This window comes from Podarcis vaucheri (genome assembly GCF_965113315.1).
Source record: "Podarcis vaucheri genome assembly, chromosome: 14".
NCBI classification, from domain to species: domain Eukaryota; kingdom Metazoa; phylum Chordata; class Lepidosauria; order Squamata; family Lacertidae; genus Podarcis; species Podarcis vaucheri.
The window spans coordinates 25361499-25376497 of NC_138752.1; the positions used below are offsets into that span (position 1 = coordinate 25361499).

Genomic DNA, 14999 nt, shown 5'->3' on the forward strand with positions numbered 1-14999 from the left:
GGCAAATGCTTGGCTGCTGTCAGAAGAGGATGCTGGATTAGATAGGCCTTTGGCCTGATCCAGCAAATAAATCCTTAAATTCTTATCTAACAAACGTAGGAATAGCATGGAGTGTGTGGATTTTGCAAGCCCACCTCTCCTTCAAGACAGAATTTCCTACAAACTCTTTCTAATTCTGCAGACCTTTAATACATTCCTCATTCTATGTCTTTTCCCTGCCACTTTTTAAATTTTATTTTAACACATCATGACTAGCTCTTTGCAAACCTTCCAATCAATTTGTCCCTTCTTTTCAGAATTTCCTTCAGCGGTTCACAGTACCGAAGAGGCAACTCAGCCAAATTCCAACGACACACAAAAGAATCCAGAAGGGTACACAATTCAGGCTTTGCCAAGTCATTGCCCTCCAGACCTTTTGGACTACAACTCCCATCAGCCACAGCCAGCAGGTTGGCAAAGGCAGATGAATATCAGGATATCAAACCAAAACCTGAAACCCCGGAAACAGAAGACCTTGTAGTAGATGGCAAGAAACCAGGCTGTGCTTTGCCACCTCCGCCAAAGGCCACTCAGCTGAGTTAGGCATACCCACCAGCAAGGGAACAACTTACTTTTTTGACATCAGCTAGCCTTTCTTTCTTGGAAGTTGGTTTCTCCTTGGCTTCCAGAGGCGTCTGCTGAGATTTTGAGCCCGTTGAGCCACTTTCGGATTCAGATTGGCTTTCGGAAGTCTCCGAGCTGCTGTTGGATTCGCTCCCATGCTCGCTTCCTTGCTCGCTGTCAGACTGGCTGGCCGAATCAGACCCCGAGGCCTCTTCTGATGCTGAGTGACTTGTGGAGGAAGAAGAGAGGGTTTCATCAGTGTCAACCATCTTGCAAGTTCACACACTTATGATCTGTTGAAGCTGCCCAGAGTGGTTGGGGCAACCCGGTCATATGGGCAGGGTATAAATAATAAAGTTGTTGTTACAGTGGTACCTTGGGTTGCAGACACTTCAGGTTACATACGCTTCAGGTTACAGACTCCGCTAACCCAGAAATAGTACCTCAGGTTAAGAACTTTGCTTCAGGATGAGAACAGAAATTGTGTTCCAGCGGCGCGGCGGCAGCAGGAGGCCCCATTAGCTAAAGTGGTGCTTCAGGTTAAGAACGGACCTCCGGAACAAATTAAGTACTTAACCCGAGGTACCACTGTATTATTCTTAAGCAGATGTGAGTCACCTAGTGCGCTTCAGATGCTGTTGGATTACCATAAAATATCAATGACTTCCCTTCTTCTCTTTCCATGGTTCATTTTGCGTAACATAAATCCCTGCATATTTTATATAAATTAAACCATTCAGTATTCCATTATTACATCCATCAAAACTTATTTACACTGTTGAATTTATCTTAATGTTGCCAACGTTTTCGAATGTACACAGTTTCCCCCCATATAGTCAATAAACATTTTCCAATCTTCTTTAAACATGTTCTTCTTGTTCTCTTATTCTATGAGTTAGGTCCGCAAGCTGCGCATATTATATCAATTTAAGTTGCCATTCTTCTTTGGTTCGGACCTCGCTCGTTTTCCAAGGGAAAGGCAGTTTCAGATTGTAAGCCTGAACTGCTCTAGGTGGCCTTGTTTTGTTTTTGTTTTGCTAAAGTGGGTACGTGGTAGTATAGCATCAAAATATAGTTTTTATTTGCAGAATACGAATAGATATCTTTTCAAAATCCAACACTGCTATGAGTTGTTTCTTTCCAATGTATTTCTCATCAATAAAAAATTGTTGTGGTGCAAGCAATTTTTTTCTCCTGAAAGTGTGGCCCAAAGAGAAAGAAAGTTCAAGAACTACTGCCAACTGCATTTTTTGTATGTTTTTTTAAGCAAGGGGGAGGGGGAGGTTATAAACTAAGAAATACTTCAAATCCAAAGATTTGTGGCTAAAATACGAAATGGCTTTAAACTGATATCTGGCACAGAGGTTGGAATGTTATTCCAGCAAGGTTTAAGACAATATTAAAAAAATAAAATACAAGTTGAATTATTTTAATATGAGAGGGAAAAGGTCAAAAACACAAAATGCATTTCTTTGGGAAGCTGGCAGAGGGCAATATAGAGGTACTCAGACAGAGAGGTGGCGGGGAGAACAGACACAAACAGCTCCAGAGGCAGAGAGCCAGAAGCCATTTTAAAATATTCTCTACTCCTCTCTCCACCATCTTACAGATCTCCCTGCGTTGTTTTCTTCGCCGATAACCCAAAGGGAAGTGTGTTGTGAAAAGCACAAGCAGAAAGGCCTTTGAAAAACACTTGAGAGGACAGAAGGCAAATTTAAGAAGAGGGTGGTCTCCAGAAAAATGTGCAGAGGATTCAGGCAACTGCCTGCATCACACTAGTTGCTGAACTGGACAGCAGCTACTTATTCACTGCCTGTTTTGGATCATGGAACAAGGAAGCTGCCTCATACTTTGTCCATCTAGCTCAGGGTTGTCTACACTGACCAACAGAGGCTCTTCAGAGTGCCAGGAGTCCTGACTCCAGCTGTTTAAACAGAGGCTGGGTGGGTGGGAGTTTTTCCTAGTCTACCTGGAGATGCTAGAATTGGACCTGCAACTTTCTGCACTCAGAGCAGATGTCCCACCAGTGAACTGCAGCCCTTTCCTAGACAGAGGAAGCTGCCTTATATCGAGTCAGATCGTTGGTCCATCAACTCAATATTGCCCACACAGACTGGCAGCAGCTCTCCAGGGTTTCAGACAAGAGGGTGTGCAAGCCTGGGCTTCGGCATGCAGAGCAGCTGCTCTACCAATGAACTGGTCCTTCCCTCTGTTACCTCTTTGGGGGACCTAGAGAAGGGGATATTTAAACTGCAACAAATATATGTTCACGAGCCCTCCTCCCAAAGAGTGAAAGGAATAAAATCCCATTTCCTGGCTTTATTGTGATCATCAAGTGTTCTGAACTAACCAGGGGAGTCGCTCACATGTTTAGTTGCTTAATCCTCAGCGTCTTGACTGATTCAGTTGAGACAGAGAATCACAGAATTGTAGAGGGACCACAGGGGTCATCTAGTCCAACCCTCTGTGATGCAGGAATCTTTTGCCCAATGGGGCTCTCGTGCTCTTTACACTGAGCTACCCCAGGTCCCCCAAACTCTCCATATGTAAGGCTGCTGAGTTTGACATGAAGACTCTAGGTCTTCGGAAGGAAAGAGTAAAAGAAACAATGTGGTTGAGGCAATGTGGAACAAGGAGCAAAGCGAGCCATGTTCAAACTCTCCAAAAAGATCCATGGGTAACACTTACATCTAACCTACTTCACAGGGTTACTGTGAGGATGAAACAGGAGCAGGAGTCATGGACGCAGGCAGCAAGGCTAAAGGATGTTACATATCAAAACTGGCAGCAAATAAAACTAGGTCAGGGGCAGCCCATACAGTGAGCGCCAGAATGTTAGCACTTAAATAGAGAAGAAAACCTGATAACTGAGGAAAATGAACAAAACAGTACAATCCGAGGAGAAAGGAATAAGAGATTTTCTTTCTTAGTTCAGGTATTTTACATAGAAGGAAAGTACTCAACCAAATGTACAGAGGTAAAACTCCCTCAAAGCTACACAACCAATCAGGGCACATGCTACCACAGTGAAGCTCATGCAACTCTACCTGGTTGCTAAGCAACACCTCTGCTGCCACCCCTTGGCTAGTTGACAAATTAACAGAAGTAACCCTTTAAGGTGCACAGTGAATGATCCCAGCCTACTATTGGACTTCCATGCCCAGATACTATAGGACTCCATCTTCCACCAACCCTGGGCAGCTTGGCCAATTGCCAGGGATGATGGACACTGAAGCATCTGAAGGTCACCACCTTAGCTATGCCACACCTTAAAAGCCTATCAAAACACAACTGTTCCATTTCACAAGGGAGAAGAGGCTAGGCCTAAATTTTGAGAAGTAGCATGTGCCCAGTCATTGTTTGTTTACCTACAACAGGAGTGGGACAACTATTTTCAGCCTGAGGGCCATATTACCTTCTGGGCAACCTTTCAGGGGCCCCACGCCAGTGGTGGGTTGGGCAGAGGCTGGTTTCTACACAAAGACATCCCTCTTTGTCTTCAATCCAGGCAAGCAAGAGGCATTATCAGAGTTCAAATACATTTTCCAACCAGACAGAAGCAGTCACCAAGAGTGTGAAAAAACGAGCCAGTGCTGGGGGCCGCCTGGTGAAAGTTCTGAGGGCCACATAGAGCACCCTGGAGCTTGAATTTCATCCTCAGGCCTTTCTTCCTAATCCTAGCTGCAGTGCAGGAAGCTGTGGTTGCTCAAGCGCGATGGAAATGCACTCTGCATGTGCCTAGAGGCACTTTTCTGGTGATTCTTCTTCAGCACATTTGTGATGTTCCAAATTGGGACAGGGGAGGGCACACCAGAATCCCAGTGCCCGAACCACATTCCGCACCAGCGTCCTGCAGGCCTGTGTTGCTTTTTCAAGCAGCGTGGAGCCTGCAGGGAGGCAGTGGGCAGACGTAGGCCCCATGCCACCCGAGCCACTGCATCACTCACATGAGAAACGTGCGGCTAGGGCGTGCTACAGGCCCTGTGGTAAGTGCCACCCTCCGCAGTGTAGTGCCCAGTGCCCCCTTCCTCCCCTAGCTATGCCTCTGCTGAAGAGGGTCTGGGAATGCTAGCTCAGAGATCAGTTGGTGCTGCCAAGCAAAAAGTAGAGTAACCAAAGTTTCAGCTAGCCCCCTCCTATGCCTTTAGCTGTGAACTGATCTGTAAGAATTACCAGGACTTTTTCATGGCACAGACATTAATATCCTCATTTCCCAATTTCTACAAATCAATCTGATACTAAAGGCATAAGAGCAGACCAGAGTGTGTGCTTTCTGGGTCAGTGGCAACCCATGTTAGGGAGAAGTGGGGTAAACATAATTAGAATATACATGGACTATTTTGTGGTAGATAAGTATCTCAATGGGCTACCTAAAATAAATAATCTAGGGCTGGATAGGTCCGGATTTTTCCACACATTACCGGGATTTCAAAGGCGAAATTGACGTTCGGGGGGAATTTCCGAAAGGTGGTGCTACAAAATTTTGGGGGGTTTCCAACAACTTTCAGAATGCCCTGGTTTTTAATTTTTGAAATAGGGAAACCCTAAATAAGCCAAAATAGTTATTAGGGCAATACCTTTATTAGACAAACCAAAAATGTCACAAAAATAGTGTGCAAATATTTTGAGTATTTTGTGATCCTTTGGTTGATCTAATAAAGATATTGCACTAATAAATGTTTTAGAATTTTTCTTAAGGACCAACACATTTTTAAAGTAAATACAGGAAAACAGACAGCATTTGAAAAGTCTCAGCCTCTGCCAAACACAAGAGCCACAGGCAAGATTTAAATGGGACAATGAAGCTACTTTTCCTCCCCAGAGAAATCTAAAGGGTTTTCAGCTTCCTAACACAAACCACATACCGAGCAGTCAAAGGACCTGCAAAATTAGCCACACAACAAATTCTGTGATGCATCTTTTGGTAGAAAAGGGGATTTCCCCTTCAACTGCAGGAAGCTGCTATTAACAAACTTAAAAGTGGTGGGGCACATGCCTGATCTTTGAGTGCATTTCATAAACACGCCTCTCGAGCAATTTCATCCACAATAAAGTTGCTCTGTTTATGTATACTCATCTGAAAATGTAGCACAGTACTAAACTCAAACTTTGGTTTGTAGGGGTAGCCAAAGTGGTGCCCTCCATATTTTGTTTGACTCATTGGCCTCAGCCAGCTTAAACGATGAGGATTATTTATTATTATTATTTTCATCATCATCATCATCGAGGAGGCCAGGGCTGCAGATTCATAACTGATGAAACAAAAACATAAAACGTACTAATGACAATTCCAAAGCAGACGTAGACTGGGATAAACATCTCCATTTAAAACAGAGGTAGGCATCCTAAGGCCCGTGGGCAGGATGCGGCCCAATCACCTTCTCAATCCGGCCCACGGATGGTCCGGGAATCAGTGTGTTTTTACATGAGTAGAATGTGCGCTTTTATTTAAAATACATCTCTGGGTTATTTGTGGGGCATAGGAATTTGTTCATATTTTTTTTCAAAATATAGTGTGGTCTGAGGGACGGTGGACCGGCCCATGGCTGAAAAAGGTTGCTGACCCCTGACTTGAAAGGTTTGTCTTCAGAAGGTACAGAAAAGGTAACAGATACAGCTTCTGTCTGATAATTAACCTGAGGGAATTTCCAAGGATCAAGTACCACAAAGCTCAAGGCCTGGTTCCTATATTGTGTGAATTCACCTCCTGCTAAGCTGCTATCTGCAGAGGACAGTGATGATGGCCCTTCTCTCCTCCTAGGATACCTGAAGGCTCTCTCAAAATGGCCATCTTATTCCACAGATTATCCCTTCCAGCGAGATGTGCTTCCAAAGAGTTGAAGCCTGGCTTCTTCAAAAGACCCTTCCTTTGCCATATTGCCCCCATCTAGTTCAGTCCTTGGAGGGACGCGGGTGGCGCTGTGGCTTAAACCACAGAGCCTAGGACTTGCCAATCAGAATGTCGACGGTTCGAATCCCCGTGACGGGGTGAGCTCCCGTTGCTCGGTCCCTGCTCCTGCCAACCTAGCAGTTCCAAAGCACATCAAATGTAAGTAGATAAATAGGTAAAGGGAAGGTAAACAGTGTTTCCGTGCGCTGCTCTGGTTCACCAGAAGCAGCTTAGTCATGCTGGCCACATGACCCAGAAGCTGTACGCCGGCTCCCTCGGCCAGTAAAGTGAGATGAGCGCCGCAACCCCAGAGTCAGCCACGACTGGACTGATCAGGGGTCCCTTAGTCCAGTCCTATCGTCAGAGCAAGGGCACATTCACTTCATACATTTAAAGCACCATGACGCGACTTTAAATAGCCATGGGTTCCCCCAAAGAATTCTGGAAACTGTGTATCATGAAGGGTGTAGATCAGAGAGCTATGATTCCCAGAGTACCCCAGGAAAAGCAACTGGCTGCTCAAAGCGGTATCACGGTGCTTTAAATGTATGAATGTGGCCTTAGCGTCATGCAGCAAAAAAAAGAGATTTCTTGCGGAACCTTGAACACTAAAAAACTTACTATGGCATAACCTTTCAGGAAGTTCCTTTTCTTCCCCATGCAACACACTGTCACAGAACACTTTTTCTCATGGTTTGCATCGCTTTTAGGAAACTTTCTCATAACTGTTTTCCTCTTTGTGCCCGCCCACCCCAAAAAAACCCCTCTAGGATCCTCATATTCACCCTTCTTTTTCAGTTTCCTAATACATCACACAGGCCCGTTCCCAGACAGCCACTGAATGCAAACTGGAGGAGCCTGACTCCCGGGCATACGCCCCCACTGGCCGCTTTTGCTGCAAGGCCACAAGATTTCCGTTGTTCTGTGACATCTGGAGTTTCAACATCCAGAGGGGGAGTTGCTTGGATTTAACCCTGTGAATGTGGCCTCCATCAGGGAATAATAGGTTGCCAGGGATACGGATGTTTTACTGAGTGAACAAAAAGTGCAGCAAAGAAAGAGATCAAGCATAATGGCCCATCACCACCACCCATGATTAAAGAGCATCTCTGACAACTTCAATAGGAAGCTTCTTCCCAGTTCACACTCAAGGAAGAGAGAGGATAAACCAAAGGCTCCTTTAGACTCAAAAGATGAAGTAATTCTTCCAGCAATGTGATGGGGGTGGGGAGCATCCCAACAGATGAGAGCTTACTTTCAAGTAACACAATACTTTTTTCAGGCATAAGCATGGGGAGGGGGAGATACAGGGTTGCATCCAATTGAAATTAACGGCCATTATTAACTTAGGCCCATTTATTTCAGTGGCCTACTTTTGAGTATAACGTAACTGAATGCAACCGATTTCTGGGTGTGACATAAATTGGGTACACACGACATTTTAAAAACACAATCTTTTCCTCAAAGAATTCTGGACACCGTGGTTTGTTTAAGGGCTGCTAGGAATCGTAACTCTGTGAGGGGTGAACTACATTGCCCAGAATTCTTTGAGGGTGAAAATTTGCTTTGAATGCACGTTGAAGGTGGATAAAACCCGGGCTCAAAGTTGCACACACTCAAATTCATGGAAAATGTTAACTTGGTAGAACTTTGTGTTCTTCGAACCCAAACCAAGGAAATTCAGCTTTTAAAATAAATTAATAATAATAATCTTGCTTTCAATGACTGGAGAAACTCACGGCCAAAATCTTGAGCAACTATAATCCTAATTAAAGAAGTCTTATCACTTCTTGAAGTTTTTGGTCTGTGGCATCACTGGCCCTGTCAAGACTCTGACCTACCCGCAAACCACAATGCTTCACAAGAATCTTGCAAACTCTTGTCTTCTTGAACAGGAAGGGAAACCAAATTGAGTAGGGTTAAGCATAATTTCTGAAATGTGAGCCATCTCTACACACACACACACACACACACACACCTCTAACCACCTTTAGGAAGCAACACTGGTGTGGGTCACAGCCCACAATCAAGCACTTCTACTGGAAGCAGGGTCAGATAGTATGGAATGGGCGGGGGGGGGGGACTCATTTCACAAGTTAATTAGTGACAAAAAAGGCAAATCAATCTCAAAGAAGCTAAAGAGTAATACTTTTTATGAATGTCCACTAATAAAAAGCATTGCTATTCAGCATCCTTGAGACAGATCTGCCTTTTTTGCCATTTTCATTGGATGCTTCCTGTTTTCATGCATGTGGTGCAAGTATTCTTTTTAAGAACAATAAATATACAGTGATTGCAAATACAACACTAAACAAACTTGGAAGTTTTGCCAAACACAAATAAACCTGCTAAATTGGATCACTTTCTGAAGCATCAAAAATGTTTCCAATATAAGCTGGAAAATTCCCGACGCAACATAGCCTAATCAAATTAGACTAATCTGCATAGGACAATTTTCCAATTCATAATTTTCCATTAAACCCCCATCACCAGGTTCGCTGTAGTATTAAGCCTAACCTTAAACCAGGGGTCGGCAACGTGCAGCCCATGGGCCGGATCCAGCCCACAAAGACCGTTTTACCGAGCTACCTCTGAACCGAGCCGCCCACTCGACGAGTCCCCCGCGCGCTGCGCTAAACTGGCACAGCATGGCACGGGGACTCACCAAGTGGCTCCGGAAATCACACCTGCACATGCACAGATACCGGAAATCACTTCTGCGCATGCCCAGACGCCGAAAATCGCTTCTGCGCAGGCACAACTTTTGGTGTCTGGGCATGCGCATAAGTGATTTCCAGCACCGCAGACGCGATTTCAGGCATCGCGCTGCCCCACGGACAATCTCTGCGGGAGTGATCCAGCCCATGGTCGGTAAGCCTTGCCAACCCCTGCCCTAAACCATTGTCCATAAACCTGGGAAAGGGTTGTAGCTCAGTGGTAGAACACCTGCTCTGAATGCAGAAGGTCCTGGGTTCAATTTCCAGCATCACCAGATAGGGCTGGGAGAGACCGCAGCCAGGAAAGCCAGAGGGCTGCTACCAATCATTCTACGCCCTATGATCAGAGTGACAATACTAAACTAGAGGAACCAAAGTCAGCATAGAGCAGCTCCCTATGTTCCCAGGCTGCCCGCTTTGCAGATGCCACAAGGGAAGTGAAAACAAGCTAGCTCACTACCCATACCCAATGTATTGTTGCATGCCAACCCAATCTCTGAGTAGTGGGTGATTTCAAGTGCCTACCCAGGGTTCAGTTTCCTCAGAACGAGGAACAGAGGAGACTGTGGTGTATTTAGGACAGGCATAGGCCAACTCGGACCACCAGATGTTTTAAGACTACAGTTCCCATCACCCCTGACCACTGGTCGTTAGCTAGGGATGATGGGAGTTGCAGTCCCAAAACATCTGGAGGGCCAAGTTGCCCTATGCCTGATTTAGGATATATGGCTTATTTACACACATATACAACCTAAAACTATGCTTGAGGTGCTGAAAACATTAACACCCCAAGGTGGTCTTGCTTCTCCCATAGCCAGAGAGTTGGATTCAAGCAGAAATCAAGCATGTCTCTCAAGCTTTGGCGTGCTTCTAGCTTCTACTCTGGACTTTGTATTTCTAACTACCAGCCAGTTGAGGGGGGGGGCACCTATTTCGCCTCTGGCACAAAGCCACTTCCTTTGTTACCTTAATGACCCATACTTAGGGAGCCATTACAAAGAAGCTGGCCTGGCTATTCCAACAAATTAATCCTTGCTTAGATTTTAACCCTTGCTGGATCCAGGGATTAGAAGGGACTCGGGCATACAGCCTATCTTCCCTCCAAATTGACAATATCTTACCTGAATTCAGACTGAACTCTTCTGTGCTCCCCTGGAGTTCAGCAATACCAGCACTGGAATTGGGAGTTTGGTTAGGTAATCTTTTTGTTTTCACTGCTGTTTTTTATCTTGCTTTTGCACTTCATTAAAAGTTTAAAAGTGGCATCTTAAAGGCTTAACATATTTATTGTGGCACAAGCTTTCACAACTAGAGTCCATCAGATGCAAATTCCCTTTGAAATTTGCATTTTCTCTCTATTCACTGTAGTGTTGAAGTTGACTTTTTGACTCTGTCCTATTTGAAACTGTCAGCATGCCTGATGATTAATTGTTGATTCTTAAAAAAATATTTATTGTGAGCCGCTGTGGGCATGGTCTGCTAAAGATAATTAAACCTCAAAAAGATGGAAACTACCCAGGTGCCTAGGCAAATGTGCCTGGAAAGCAATGTATCATTTGTAGACGAGCAGCCTACCGGATTTAAGGTGCACATGTACCAATACATCAAAATAGTCTTGATAAGAGTAGACAAACCTACTGAATATCAGCCACTGGCATTTACCACTTCATGTGCGAAGTGCCCACAAGACGGATGAAAATTCACAGAGCAATTAAAAACTCGGATCTATATTTTGCCATTTTGGGTTGGTAACAGTTTTGATGACCGAACAATTACAAATTGAGGCAGGGTTACAGGGCACCCAAGTTGAAAATCTGCCAGCCTGCAATCAGGTTATTTGTGTACATAGAGCAAGGGCTTTTTTGTTTTCCTGTACTTGTGTTCATTGGCATAAGAGACAATGGCACTTTAAAGTTATGCAGAATGAGGCCATTCCTCTTCTCTTCATTAAACCAGATCCAGTTACTTGGGCTGCTTCTACATTAATTAGCAGCAATTGCTAGCTTGCAAACAGCAAGAATGAGGCCATCTGTGACTCACATCTCAAACAATGGGGAAGTCAGAGGAAGGCAGAAGACAAACACTAGTCTTGTGACATTCCAGATCTCTTACATCTTTAACTGCATTAAATATGTTCTTTACAGGCACTCTTCTGACCTATGCTCTTCACAAGGTAAACCTCTGGTGTAGAGGAGAGATCAGGGTAAGTTTTGCAATGATTCAGAAAGTTCAATGGAGCACCAGACAGGATCCAAAACAAAAGAGTTTGGGATTAAGTAGCAAGAGTTCACAGTACAGGAAACACAAACTTTTCAGTTCAAAGGTTGCCAAAGCACTACCAGCTGGCTTGAATTGTTAAGAGAACATCACCTATTTTGAGGAAATATGTGTAAAATATATAGAGTGCATTTCCCTAAACACATGAGGGAACACCACCTCCAAAACTATGAGCTTTCCAGGAAAGGTGATGTGGCTTTTCAGCAGCTGTGAATGCAGACACCTATGTCATTATTAAATCTCAATTTGAAACATTTCAGCACAAGTTTGTAAAAGTGCTTCACCTGAATTATTCCACACCTGGCCAGGTGCCGGGGATTATAGGGTATTAACATAACCTTCCTGTTGTGAAATCCCTGTTTAAATTTGATCGAATGTGTGAGGCTGCCCCAAAGAGCAGTCTTCTTCCAGTATAAAGGACTGTGTTCTCCTTTGTTAAATTGCAGCCCGATTAGACATAGTTAAACACACACACACGTTCTGTACCCATTAAAGCAAAATAGCTTAGGGAGAAATGGTTGGGTTCTCCCCAATATCTGACGAGACTGCCGACGAAGTGTGCTCTAGCCTGAAAAAAAGCTTGTTCCTCAAAAAATATGTTGCCTGAAAAGCTGTTCTCTTGCTATTCTTCCAAAAATGGCTTGAGCATAAGGGGAAGTAGATTACTCAAGGGAAAACCCAGCGTTTTTTAGCGGCATATTCTGGTTTATTGGTCATGTTGCCACTGGCTATGAAGACACACATCCTTTTTTTATTTTGCCATCAGTTTTTGTTTCGTTTTTTAAAAAAGCTTCATGCTTTTTAAGCGCTGCATTGCTCTCAGCCTCTTGCTTTCCAGCATCGCGGAAGAAGTGAGCACGCTGCATGCAAAAGGCTTCTTTCTAATCCGCCCTGGTTGGCTGGAGCAGGCAGAAAGCTGTCTGGCTGTGAGAAATGAGAGGACTGTGATGTCACCAGGAAGGCAGGGCTCCGGCTGACACAGAGCTCTGCCGTTGTTGACCCTCCTGTTTCCAAGTGAGCCGGCAGCCAACCAGAGCTCTTGTCCAGCCCAAGATGGCCTTTGAACTATCCACCAGCAACTTCCTGCTGTGCTAAAAAAAAAAAGAGTACATAGTGCAATGCAGTATGTCTGTCAGCTATGCGGCACAAAGGAACAGCCATTTTGTGACAGACCTGCAGTAAAATGCTTAGCGTTTTCTTATTTTGCTCCGACCCACCTAGCCCATTTATTCTCCCCCAAAATAAATGCTTCGTGCCTCACACCACAAGAGATATTAAAGCCCCCCTCCCCCACCAGTAATTCTCTCCCTCTCTCCCCTCCACCCTCATTGCTCATTGTCCCCAGCTAAAAATCCTCATTTTAAATACGAGTGGTGCTTCATAAAATGGCCGCCACTAGCTGAATGTGCTTGTTAACAGAAATCTGCATGATGCAGCTTACAGTTACTGCTTACAGCTTTAATGAGAAATTGCTCTGGAAATAAAGCCCCCAGCTTGCAGGGAGAGTGTTAGCGGGCACAACAAAAATGCTATATTAACTCTGTGTAGTCTTAACTAGTTTATAGATTGTGGTGCACGGAGGCAAATATAAATGTTGACATACTGAAGGATTTGCGATGTGAGCATGCATTTCGAACAGCACAAAAGACAAGTCTCAAACAGCTATTTGTAAGAAATCGTAACTTTATGCAGACTCCTCTCATGTGTTATCAAATACCCCAATCCTGTGTACTGTTTACCAGGACTCCATTGGGTACAGCGGAGCTTACTTGCAAGTAACAGCCCAATCCCAACTATGTTTACTTGGAAGCAAGTCTTGTTTAACTTATGCTTAGGGTCAGGTTGTGCAGCCTCATGGAACTTCTTATGTATAGGGGGTTCCCGAATATATGTAGGATTTGTTGCAGGTGCTCCCATCTTGAATATGGCGTAGCTAAGGATCTTACAGGAGGTGCAACTAACCTGTGACCATCCAGAAATTGTTGGGACTCCCAACTCACAGCAGCCCCGGTAGCATGACCAAGGACCAAAGATGGTGGAAAGTACAGAACAGCAACAGCTGGAGAGGCACTGGTGGCCCATCCCAATCAACAGCCTACTTGGGGGTGGCACCCCAGTTAGCAAATTCCCTTGCTAGGAAGATTAACCTGGTATCTTCCTTCCCTAGCTTTCAGGCAGCAACAGGAAACATTTTCATCGCTGAAAAGTGCTTTTCATTAACACAAGACGCCCAACTGTGTTCAACAGGACTTAGTTCCGCATAACATGCATCAGACTGTGACTTAAGCCAGGTTTTAAGAGGGACTGTGTTTCTTTATTCTTTTTAAAATATTGCATTGTGTTTTGATTTTCTGTGTTTATTGTAAGCATTGCAGAACATTTTGACATGAAGTGGTATGGGAATTTAAAATTATTGGTTCATGAGCATATTGGGAATAACATGGTTCCATGACAAACCTTGTGTGAAGTTCTTAATAGCTTGGGCTTGGAACGAAATCTTTTTCCAAAGGACTGGAAGTGTTCCAAGCTATTTATAATCTAAAAAAAAGGTGGGCAACCTGTGGTCCTCCAGATGTTGGACTAAAAAATCCCTTTGGCCCAGTCAGTGTGGCCCATTGTCAGGGATAATGGCAATTGTAGGTCAACAGCATGTGGAAAGCCACAGGTTCTCCACCAAACTTAAACCATAACAGGTTTTGTTGCAGAATATGCCACCACAGCTTTTTCATTCTACATACTTGCCCATAACCACATGAGAATATTCACTGTTCACTCACAGCATCCACCTGTTAGCTAAGAAGTGTGAAACATTATAATTATGAATAGGATTAAAGATTATAAAACCAGAGAAACTATAGTAGGCAACCACTGTGCAGTGACAAGCTGCATCAGAACATGGACTTGAGTTGTATATTATTTGGGAGTTTTATCCCATCCAATATAACGGCATATGGAAGAAGAAGAAGAGACCTAGGATCACCTACAAGTGACCCTAAAGATCATGAGCCACATAGAATCCCTATTCCAAAACTGTGGAGCAAGTATTAAAAAGCAAAACTTCCTGCAAGAATAAAATGTGTTCTCAAAACATTTCCCAGTAGGAATTGTGTTCTCTGCACAATGTATTATTGTAGACCAAAGCATAGGAAACACTTAGGGGAAAGAAATCTTGAGCCAATTTTTGCAGGGTGGGGGAAGCAAAGGAAGGTAAGTTACTTCTTTCTCCTAAAAACAATATAAGGAGCATGGGACTAGTCCCATCTCTCTGTCTCATATACACATTTACCCACCCTTCAACCAGCACCCCAATCTTATCACTTATCTCCCAATCAAGAGAGGCCTTGATGTAAACCATCTATGACACGTTTCTCTACCCCAATCAGATACAGAAAGGAAGTTGCAAGTAGGATGTGTGTGTACAATTTTAAGGTGGCCTTCATAAAAGTACTTTCCCCACAGATACACCTTCTACAACATTGAGACAACCAACAGCTCAGAAAATGAACTCCAAG

General features: G+C 44.1%; 1 protein-coding gene across 3 annotated transcripts in view; it reads right to left on the bottom strand.

Annotated features, from left to right (window-relative positions):
• Positions 1–14999, bottom strand: part of CHD2 (chromodomain helicase DNA binding protein 2) — a 67031-nt gene that overhangs the window by 49044 nt on the left and 2988 nt on the right. For all 3 annotated transcript variants that reach the window (XM_082198237.1, XM_082198239.1, XM_082198238.1), the window contains exon 3: positions 612–831. In XM_082198237.1, coding sequence (XP_082054363.1) covers positions 612–831 — 220 coding nt within the window. The remainder of the gene's footprint in view (positions 1–611; positions 832–14999) is intronic.